General features: G+C 40.2%; 1 protein-coding gene across 5 annotated transcripts in view; it reads left to right on the top strand.

Moving 5' to 3' along the window:
* Positions 1 to 12,136, top strand: part of PIP5K1B (phosphatidylinositol-4-phosphate 5-kinase type 1 beta) — a 349,897-nt gene that overhangs the window by 213,440 nt on the left and 124,321 nt on the right. For all 5 annotated transcript variants that reach the window (XM_057548627.1, XM_007182239.2, XM_007182240.3 and 2 more), the window contains one exon: positions 2,826 to 3,125. In XM_057548627.1, coding sequence (XP_057404610.1) covers positions 2,826 to 3,125 — 300 coding nt within the window. The remainder of the gene's footprint in view (positions 1 to 2,825; positions 3,126 to 12,136) is intronic.

Consider the following 12,136-nt stretch of genomic DNA (forward strand, 5'->3'; position numbering starts at 1 on the left):
AACCACTTTGCTGTACACCAGAAACTAACACAACATTGTAAATCAATTATACTTCAATAAAAAATAAAAATAAAAATCTGCAGAGGATCTGAATAGGCATTTTTCCAAAGAAGATATACAGATGGCACAGAAAAAGATGGTTAATATCACTAATCACCAGAGAGATGCAAGTCAAAACCACAGTGAGCTATCATGTCACATCCATCAGAGTGGGTATTATCAAAAAGACAATAAATAATAAGCATTGGCAAGGATGTAGAGAAAAGGGAACCCTCATGCCCATTGGTGGGAATGTAAATTAGTGCAGCCACTATGGAAAACAGTATGAGATTCCTCAAAAAATTAAAACTAGAACTGCTGTATGATCCAGCAGTTCCACTCCTGGGATTTATCCAAAGGAAACAAAAACACTAATTCGAAAAGATAAATACACCCCTGTGTTCATTGCACCGTTGTTTTACAATAGCCAAGATATGGAAGCAGCTCAAGTACCCATCAATAAATGAATGGAAAAACAAGATGTGGTGTGCATTTGCAATGAAATATTACTTAACGTTAAAAAAGGATGAAATCTTGCCATTTGTGACAACATGGATGGACCTAGAGGGTATTATGTTAAGTGAAGTGTCATACAGAGAAAGACAAATACTGTTTGATTTCATTTATATGTGGAATCTGAAAAACAAAACAAATGGCCAAACATAACAAAACAGAAACAGAGACATAGACACAGAGATCAAAGAGGTGGTTACCAGAGGGGAGAGGGGTGTCGGGGGAAAAGAAATAGGTGAGGGAGGTTAAGAGGTACAAACTTCAGTTGCAAAATAAATGTCATGAGTATGAAATGTGCAGTGTGGGGAATATAGTCAAAAATTATGTAGTATCTTTGTATGGTGACAGATCTTAACTAGACTTATTGTGGCAATCAGTTTGAAGTGTACAGAGGTAGCAAATCACTATGTTGTGTAACAGGAACTAGCATAGTGACGTAGGTCAATTATACTTCAAAAACAAACAAACTCGGGGCTTCCCTGGTGGCGCAGTGGTTGAGAATCTGCCTGCCAATGCAGGGGACACGGGTTCGAGCCCTGGTCTGGGAAGATCCCACATGCCGCGGAGCAACTGGGCCCGTGAGCCACAATTACTGAGCCTGCGCGTCTGGAGCCTGTGCTCCGCAACAAGAGAGGCCGCGATAGTGAGAGGCCCGCGCACCGCGATGAAGAGTGGCCCCCGCTCGCCGCAACTAGAGAAAGCCCTCGCACAGAAACGAAGACCCAACACAGCCAAAAATAAATAAATTAATTAATTTAAAACAAAAAACAAAAAAAAACAAACAAACTCATAGAAAAGGAGATCAGATTTGTGGTTACCAGAGGCGGGAGGTGGGGGAAGGGGGCATTAGAGGAAGGTGGTCAAAAGGTACAAACTTCCAGTTACAAGATAAATAAGCATTAGGGATGTGATGTACACCATGGTGAATATAATGACCACTGCTGCATGTTATATAGGAAAGTTGTTAATAGAGTAAATCCTAAGAGTTCTCATCACAAGGGAAAAAATTTTTTTCTATTTCTTTAATTTTGTATCTATATGAGATGACGGCTGTTCACTAAACTTACTGTGATACTCATTTCATGATGCATGTAAGTCAGATCAATGCTCTACGCAAACTTTCTGGAAGAAAATAATTAATTCCATGTGGAGTAAAAAACCAAATGTAATCACCAAAACTATTAAAAATTTATAAGACCATAGAAGAAATTTATAAATTTCTTGGGGTATAAAAAGCTTTGCTAAATAAGAAGCCAAAAAAGCACAAGAAACAATTACATAAATGTGACTAAATTAAAAAGCAAAACATCTGTATAACCAAAAAAAAAAAAAAACCAGGTATAAAATTAACATAAGCACATGCGATACTTCTAAAGTGATAGAAAGAAAGTGGGAACAACAGTTTCCACAAAAGTTGGGAATTGGGGGAAGGATTAGGGATAGTAGACTTTTCATTATATAAATGCCTTTTAGTAAACTATTTTTTACTTTTTGCCTACTTTTAAAGTGAAACAAAAATAGGTGTGTATTCCCTATTTTTATAACAAAAAAGACAACATAGTGGAAGAAAATATTTACCCCGAATAGAATAGGAAAATAATAAATATCCAGAATACATCAAGAACTCCAACAATGACAAAAACGTAAAGAAAAATGAGCAAAGGATAGTAACACAAAATTATCTTTGAGGTGGCTAAAAATATGTAAAAATATTAGATTTCTCTAGTTATTAGTGGTATTCACATTTAAATTAAATTGAAAACAAGTTGTCATTTTTCACCAAGCATGCTTACAAAGATTATAAAGTTGGATAATATTCAGCACTGGTAAGAGTGGTGGGAAATATGTAGTCTTACAAAGTGTGGTTGTAAAGTGGTCTGGCCATTTTTGGAAGACAGTTTCTCAGGAGCTATTAAAATTTTAAATGTTCATCCCTCGTACCCCAGCAATTAATTTTCTCTGGAGCTACCTTAGAGAATAATCACACATGGCACTAATCACATCTTTGCCTGATTTTAGTTGGAGCTAATTTGGGACATTCTGTCCATTTTCAATTCAGCCACTTTTAATGCCCTGAGATCAGAATGATAAAGTTGCTGTTCCCATAAGCTGACTTAAAAACTAGGTTAGGAACAGCAAAATTTTAACAATGGCCGTTAACAAAAATAATCACCTTCCATTTTTAATTATCATTTTAGATGAAAACACGTCATAGTGGAGCATTATTTTGTAAAAGTAGAGTTTAAACATTTTTTTCCTTTTTCTTTTTTTAGAACTTAAACCAGAATCCAAGGACTCTTTTGCCCAAATTTTATGGACTGTATTGCATGCAATCAGGGGGCATTAACATCAGGATTGTGGTGATGAACAATGTCTTACCACGCTCCATGAGAATGCACTTTACATATGACTTGAAAGGCTCAACCTATAAGCGAAGAGCATCCCGAAAAGAGAGAGAGAAATCCAACCCCACGTTTAAGGACTTAGATTTCCTGCAAGACATGCACGAAGGATTGTATTTTGATACAGAAACATACAATGCGCTCATGAAGACGCTTCAGAGAGACTGCCGGGTAAGGAAATGTCATTGCTGTGAATGCCTTTGAAAAGTCATCTGTGGTAAGGTACCTTTGTAAGAATGTCCAAAAACTGTCACATGGAATCCCATCATTACCAGTCCTGGTGCTGATCCAAGCTTCCCTGTTGTTGAAGGAACTGGTGGATGATAAGGAAATTGTCTGGAGTCTGTTGGTTTTATTAATAAGCTAAGTCAGCTTTCTTTGATCAAATGAAACAAGAATTTTTTTTTTTCTTTTCATCCTTCCCTGTGGGAAGGGTGGTTAAAGTGGAGGGAAAAGAAGTTTAGGTTTAACACAGTGATTAACGAGAAAAGCCATATACAAGACTTGGATGAAGTAAGATTCCAACAGGGGAGAGAAGCTTAGAGAAAATGCACTTGGTGGGATTGATAAGTGGATCCCTGGAAATCCATTGTATGTGCAGAACCATGAGGTGGGCCCATTTGCTGAAATTGCTCTATGTGATCTGAATAAGGGGCGATCAGGAATGAGGCTTGACAGAGCAAAGACCATTCCATGCAAAGTAGTCAGAGCGATTGTCAAAAGGAGGAGGAGTTCCCCCAGCCAGCAATGCATGAGAAAAAAAGAAAAAAAAAAGTAAAACCAAAGTCCAGGATAAATTTTTCTGACATGGTAAATTTACAGAAAGTAGGTAAAAGCCCTTTTGGAGAAATAGATGAAAATGCAACTCTGCTAGGTTCTGAAGGATGATGATCATTTGATTAACAGATTCTCAGGAATGTTATTTCCTGGCCCAGATGAACGTAGGAGAACCATTCAGGTTCTCAGCTGAGCTGGGCATGTTGGAGATGGGCTGATGGCGCGCTGGTGCGGGGTTGGGTCCAGGCCTGACCAGGGCTTTCTGGAGAAGAGAATAGGACTCATGGGGCCTGATCACTGGGAAATATGGGGTGTGCCTTGGCTTCCTGGGCCTTCTGTGGACTTGGTCAGATGACGCACCTTGTTACAGGGGAGGAAGGGGAAGGGTCCCTTCTCTGCCAGACTCGAGCTCACCTGAAGGTGAAGAAGGCAGTCCAACCACCCCGTGTAATGTATAAAATGGGGAATCCTCAATGAGAAACACAGCCCCACTGTTGCTGGGTTTTTTCTTTCTCTGTGTTAAAACATCTGTGATAACGCATAAAGATGTGTCCTTGGAATTGTTTGTTTCATTGGTAGAGGATTTACTCCACAGCTCCTGTCCTTTAGATGCCATTCATTGATGCTTCGAGTTTACCAAGCTAGCCTAAGATATTTTCCTTTTTTTTTAAATTGAAGTATAGTTAACTTACAATGTTGTGTTAGTTTCAAACGTATGGCAAAGTGATTCAGTTATACATGTATGTATATATATATTCCTTTTCAGATTCTTTTCCATTATAGGTTATTAGAAGTTATTGAGTATAGTTCCCTGTCCTATATAGTAGGTCCTTGTTGTTTACCTGTTTTATATATAATAGTGTGTATATGTTAATCCCAAACTCCTAATTTATCCCTCCCCCCCTTTCCCCTTTGGTGACCATAAGTTCGTTTTCTGTCTCAGTCTATTTCTGTTTTGTAAATAAGTTCATTTGTATCATTTTTTTAGATTCCACATATAAGTGATACCATATGATATTTGTCTTTCTCTGTTTGACTTTCTTCACTTAATAGCCTAAGATTTTTTAATGCATTATTTCTTTTAATTATCTCAGCCACCATTTGACATCAGTACCATTCATACTCCCATTTTAATTGGTGAATAATTAGGTTCTTAAGAAGGTTAACAAACCTGTCCAGCATCACCTAGCAAGTCAGTGGCAGAGCCCACACCTGTTTGGGGACAAAGCATGTGCTCTTAACAATTGAAATTTAAAGATTCAATGTAAGGATTTTTTTAAAACTATCTTTTCAGAAGTCATAGGAAGAACAGTGGGAACCAAGCAAACAAAAAAATATCCAGCTGATCTATTCAGATATCTGGGTGCATATGAGTGATTCTTGTTTTTCTTTAAAAAAGAAAAAATAAAACATACACACATTTTAGGAGAAACCTTTTCCTGTGCTTTTCAACCCTGACAGGATGTGGGTGAAAAGTGACTCTCAGTTCCCCAGAGTTTCAAACAGTTTTAGATTTGCTTTCTCTTTGTGTGTGTGTGCATTTCTTGCCTCTTGAATATGGAAAGCCTTTTTTCTGCTGTTTTCTAAAGCCACAGGCTCCTTTGCCAGAAAAAAAAGGAAAGGTCAAATGTAAAAAGCCATTGCACAGGATTTGTCTGTTTATTAGCATTTCCTAAGCCCAATCCTGATAGAACAAGGTCAAACATGACTCTTCGTCAGGAATGAGACCCTGGGGATTTGCCTTTTTATTTTTTATTTTTTGAGGATTTGTTGTGCTAAGGCACATAAAGGTCAATGTGGAGGTATCCTAAGCCTAACTCCCTCTCTTTCATTGCGTTTGAACTTGTCAAAGACACAGATCATGAAGCTTCCTTAAATTGCGCACGTCGACCTTCAGAAAGGCTTTTCTTGGGGTGGAGTTGGAGCATGGGAATGGCATGCTGTGGGGGAACCTGAGTCCCTTCTGTGATCTGCCTTGACTATGACCAAGGCCTCTGTGATCTGGAGTCAGCAGCTGATTCTCAGATCAGAGCTACCTGGAGGAAGGCACTTTTCTGGAATGGTACGTCTTAATATTTAATAGTCACGGGCCTCTTTGTAAAACTGATGAAAGCTGTGAACTGTCTCCCCAGAAAAATGCCCACTCACACTCCAGTTCATGAATCCCTTGCAGCCCCTCGTCTCTCTACTCGCTTCCTACCCCGGGCTAACGACCCCCCATCCTAGAGCCGAGCAGACTCACCTCTCTTTCTTCAGGTCATCCTCTGAAGGGCTGGAATTAGGATGTGTGGTTGACATTGCCCACAGCCTCTCTTACCCTGACAGTTCCCTCACTTTGCAGATTCCCCTCACTTTAGCACCAGATGAGGTGCTGTGGAGATCCGGGGAGGATGTAAGGTCACCCTGGGGCTGGCATTGGCCCCAGACGATCGGGAATCTCTGCTGTTAACAATCCTCTGAGTGAGGCAGTGCTACTCAGGCTCTAGAAACAAGTCAGGCAGGGGACTGGATTACTGTGTCAGCAGCCCAGCCAAAGAAAGGTGAGCTACACCCATATTAGGATGCATCCTTTTACTCACTTATCAGACATGTATTGCAGGCCTCCTGTGTGCCAACATGAGGGGAATGACCTCTATTTTTATTTTTATTTTTTTGAAATTTTTTTTGAAGCATCAACAAATGTGATTTATTAATATGTGATAAACATATTCTCAGCAAGAAATTTCAATCAATTCTGATGTCAATTCATCATCTCAGCGGTAGCAAGATCTTTAAGACAGAAATAAGGTTAGGATGGATGGAGGGAGGGAGAAATGAAGGAAGGTCAGGTGTCTGGATGCCTGGATATTAGATCTTCCATTGATAAGCTGTATGATATTTGACAAGTCATAACCTCTCTAAACCACAATTTTTCCTTAATATATAAGCTCAACTTATGTCCCAGGAGCATTGTGATGATTCAATTAGATGGTGTAGGTGACATTATTTTATAAATGATAAAGCCAATATAATATAAATTTTTATATGTATAAATATTTATTATTATAAATTATAATTATAATTCTATATTATCTTATAATTATTATTTATATTTATAAATAATATGAATTTTTGAATTTTCTTTTATTTATTTTTTATACAGCAGGTTCTATTTTTAATCAATTGCCATTCAGAATATTAAGTGCAATGATAATATTCTAAAGCATTTTAGGGATCAGTGTAGGTAACATCATAGCTTGGTTCTGAAGAAGGAGAAGAGTTCTCCAGGTAGGCAAAGAAGGAGAAGCATATTTCTAGGAAGAGAAAATAATATAAGCTAAGCATGAAATGACATAACATGTTCCAAGAACTAGAGTTGTTTGGTGTTGCAACAGTTAATAGTAAAGGAACATGTGAGGTAGGAGAGAAATGCAGTCAGGAGCCAAATAATGTCAAAAGACCCTTTCTGCTGGTGCCAGGTCCTCTTAAGGGCTTAGAGGTGGTAAAGCCAGGAATCCCAGACCTTTGGACCTCAGCTTTTCTGTTGTTCCCAGATAGAAACGATAAGCCTCCTCACCTCTTGCTGCCGACTTCTTGCTTCCTGCCCCTACCTCTTTCATATTTCGGCGTGACGTCTCAGACCCCAGGACTCCATTTCCCTTGCGTGACTGCTGGCCGGAAGATACCTGCCTGACTCATTGACCCAGCCTGACCTGCATGCATTGTGCCCTGCTCCCCACAGCCCACTTCCCTGACTCCCCATCAGAGCTGCTGCTTCTGGACTCTGCATCCAAAACAGCCTAAACCGCCTCAACCCACAATGAGCCCTCTTGACAAATGCCATCTTCCCCTGCGCCCTTTGAGCAGCCCCCGAATCCTTTTCCTCAGCTTCCCCAGCCCAGCCTCGGGCCCTTGCCTGTAAGCCTGTCCCCCTGTGCTGGTCCATCCCTACCAACTCCTCCACGTGGCACACTGGCCACTTGGAACTCTTCTAGGGAACGGAATGCACTTTATCCTTCATCCCTGCCAAGGCCACTTGCCCACAGGATTCAGACAAAGGGCTCTTTCCAAAAGCAGGGATCCAGATCTTGGGTTCTCCCTGGCTCCCACATTGCTGTTCCCTGTAGGCTATGTCTGGGGAAAATGGACATGTGAATAACTGGGTTCCCTTTCTGGAAGCATTTCCTCTTCTTTGGCCTCACCCTCTGCCTGCTGTGACAGCCATCTACACCCATAAGAGCACTTGGCCCAGGGTAAGAGTTATGTCAGCAGAAAGTACCGCCAGGACATCACAGGTCACTTGCCATCAAAAACAGGAAGTAGGATTTATTCAAACCATCCCCTGTGGTCCCCATGTGACAAGCTGAGAGACACATCCTATGTGAAAACTGGTCTTCCCAGGTGCTCCATTGTCTTCCCACAGCCTGTTCCTCTGCCTGTCTTCCCTGGCCTGGGGAATATGACCAGCATGAAGCCAGTTGCCCACATCAGTACCCTGAAGCTACCCTTTCCATCCTTCTTTCTTGTTCTCTTTCCCCACACTCAGTAAATCACCATGTCCTATCCAGTCTGTCTCCTAAATAACACTTGGATCTGCCCCCTCCTCTCCAGATGCACAGCCACGGCCCTTATTGAGACCCTTCCTCACCTGGAGTTTTGCAGTAGCCTCTTTACTAGTTTTCACTATCACTGCCTTTCAGCATATCCCTAATGCTGCTGCCAAAGTGATCCTCAGATCAGAAGACCACCAGGTCCTGAAGATCCTCTAGCGGAGGTCCTCTACTGCCTTTGGGCCAGAGCCATACTTACTTCCTAGCTTGGAACATTCAGATCCTTCCTGATCTGTTCCTTGCCACTTCTCCAGATGCTCCTTCAGCTTCCTTCTTCAGCCTCCTATCTCCCCTCTCCCCAGAGCATCTCTACTCTCCAGCCGTTCTGATCTACCGGACATGTTCTCTAAAGGTTTTGGTCTTTTAATGCATGTCTCACTCCGCTGGACCATTCTTCCCCTCTCTCCTTTACCTGTCCCCCTCCTACTCATCTCTTCCGTGAAGACCACCATGCTGTGGCTCGCCAAGCCTCCAGAGCTAACCTCTTTTGTGGAATTTAACACACTATTTTATTTATTCACATGTAGATCCTTGAGCATGAGGATCAAACCTTAAAGTCTTTGTTATCTTCATTGCCTGGTGCTTAGTCAGTACTCAGTAACTGTTCATTGAAACACATATTCGAGGGACTTCCCTGGTGGTGCAGTGGTTAAAATCCACCTGTCAATGCAGGAGACACAGGTTCAATCCCTGCTCCGGGACGACCCCACATGCCGCAGAGCAGCTAAGCCCGTGTGCCACAACTACTGAGCCTGCGCCCGCGAGCCACAACTACTGAGCCCGTGTGCCACAACTACTGAAGCCCGCATGCCTAGAGCCCGTGCTCCACAACAAGAGAAACCACCGTGATGAGAAGCCCGTGCACCGCAATGAAGAGTAGCCCCCGCTTGCCACAACTAGAGAAAGCCCGCGTGCAGCAATGAAGACCAAATGCAGCCAAAAATAAATAAATAAGATAAATAAATTTAAAAAAGAAAAGAAAAAAAAGAAATACATATTCGAGCAAGGGAAAAACTATCTGATGATAGAGGGAGACAGGTTTAGTCAGACCTCCAAAAAAAAATCTATCTTTGGTGACTTCTGTATATCTAGCTGTTTTTTAAGTTCTGCCTATTTTGGAAGAAGTATCCAGTTTCACTGCAATGCCTGCCACATATAGCATTGAGAATTTAATAAAGCAGATGATCTCCCTTTTGAATCACTTGGGATTTTTTTTAAAAACTGTACTGATTGTCCCCATGTTAAAAGTCATTTGTGTAACAAAAGTATTTTTATCTTTCAATTATTTTCCCATAGAAACAGTATTGTAAATAGTCATTAGACTTTATTTTATTTAATACTGATCCTTGTCTCCTTTAGGTGTATATCCAGTCTCCCTAGCTAGACTGTAAATGTCTCAAAGGCCAAAGGTCATTCCTTATACCTCTCTGCAGCTGTGTACCTGGCTTATTGTGTACACTCAGTACATATTACAAGATTATGAAATTAAAGTTGACTTGAAATTTATGTATTAATTTTGGAAGAACAATTGGGAACTATTTTGTGTGCATTTTAAATTTACTATAATTATTTCTTCTCTGACATAACTTATTTATGAAAAATCTAAAATGTCTCGTATCATTTAATTAATTTGATGAATTATTACATCCTACAATATTTATTGATAATTCTGGGAACATGACATTGATAAAGTATATTAGTGAGAACTTGTGTTTGCAGTTCAAATAGTTCTTATCCCTTCATGTGGGAGTCATATCAGACAGTCCTGATAATTAATGACCTAAATGACTTATTTTCATTTATTATTTTTTTTGTTGAGCAGCAAATTTATTAATTTTTATATGGTGTGGAACCAATTTTCCTTTTTCACACAAATGTCTGTCATCATAAATATTAATATTAATGAAATATTAATGAAACTGGTCTTAAGAATACTGAGACTTTTTGATGTGCAAACTGGGATTTCATCCTAACTATGTATGGCAAGCTCTAAATTTGTAGATCAGACTCTTCTCAGCTATAGACATGTTTGTATGGGTTACTAGGTAGGCTATTTTCTATAATACTTAATTTAGCATAATGTTAGTGCTTACCCCATAGCTATAAATTTCTTTAGCATTACTTTTTTTGCATTTAGTTTAGACAGGTTCTTTTCTTTTTTCATATGTATTGGTTGCCTTCCAGTTACCTTTAAGGAGGAAAAAATGTTTCAGACCTAATAGAAAAAAGATGTACATCTCTTACTGATGACAACACTTACATTTAAGCTATTTCCTTTATCAGTAAGGAATTGGAGTTTGTTTTTAGACTTCAGCTAAAACATGGGAAGGGGACAAGGATATCATTGACTCCACATCTCTGTTCCAGACCTTGAAAGATTACGTCCCAAAAAAGATATAGATAAATGCACTGTTCTGCAAATTATATCTTTAAAACACTATAATCCCATGATATATTTTATTTGCTCCATTGTTTTTTGTTGTTGTTGTTGTTGTTTTTAAATAAAAGCTTCTTTATTTATGTATTTATTATTTTTGGCTGTGTTGGGTCTTCGTTTCTGTGCGAGGGCTTTCTCTAGTTGCGGCGAGCGGGGCCACTCTTCATCGCAGTGCGCGGACCTCTCACTGTCGCGGCCTCTCTTGTTGCGGAGCACAAGCTCCAGACACGCAGGCTCAGTAGTTGTGGCTCACGGGCCTAGTTGCTCCGTGGCACATGGGATCTTCCCAGACCAGGGCTCGAACTCGTGTCGCCTGCATTGGCAGGCAGATTCTCAACCACTCTGCCACCAGGGAAGCCCCTGCTCCATTGTTTTAAGTTATGAGTTTTGCTATCTCTTATTAGTTATTTTGATAACATTGTAATACCAACATAAAACAAAGATAAAGTTGGTGAAAAAAAATAAGTAAATAAAACCAACTTACGGAGTCCAAGATTGTTTGAGCTAGGAAGAATCATAGGACTTCCCTGGTGGCGCAATTGTTAAGAATCTGCCTGCCAATGCAGGGGACACAGGTTCGAGCCCTGGTCGGGGAAGATCCCACATGCTGTGGAGCAACTAAGCCCGTGCGCCACAACTACTGAGCCTGCGCTCTAGAGCCTGTGAGCCACAACTACTGAGCCCGTGTGCCACAACTACTGAAGCCCGCGCACGTAGAGCCAGTGCTCCGCAACAAGGGAAGCCACCGCAATGAGAAGACTGCACACCACAACGAAGAGAAGCCCCTGCTCGCCTCAACTAGAGAAAGCCCACGCGCAGCAGTGAAGACACAATGCAGCCAAAAATAAAATATAAATTAATTAATTAATTTTAAAAATTGTTTTAAAGGGCAATGAGTTTAAAAAAAAAAAAAAAGAATCATGAGGTTTCTGAGAAACAGTGGAACAATGCCTTCTGTGCTCGTGTCTGAGAGGAAATGATCTTGGACACAGATGTCTGTGTCTAGCCAAGGCAGATTTCCCTGTGAGACTGGAAATGAAGGCGTCACATATGCAAGGACTTTAAAAAACTTCCTACCTCTAAATCTTCTTTTATAAAAAAAAATTTATTTTGAAATAATTGTAGATTCACATGCAGTTGGAAGAAAAAAAAAAATACAGAGAGATCTCATGTACTCTTCACCTAGTTTTCCCAGCAGTAATATCTTATAGGACCTTAGTACAATATTACAACTAGGAAATTGACATGGGTACAATGCAGGGATCTTTTTCAGATTTCACCAGTTTTACAGGCACTCATTTGTATGTGTGCGTGGGTATGTATATATATCATTTATGCACATGTGTGTTTATGTCACCACCACGGTCAAATATAGAGCA

This window comes from Balaenoptera acutorostrata, chromosome 6, assembly GCF_949987535.1.
Source record: "Balaenoptera acutorostrata chromosome 6, mBalAcu1.1, whole genome shotgun sequence".
Classification (NCBI taxonomy): Eukaryota; Metazoa; Chordata; class Mammalia; order Artiodactyla; family Balaenopteridae; genus Balaenoptera; species Balaenoptera acutorostrata.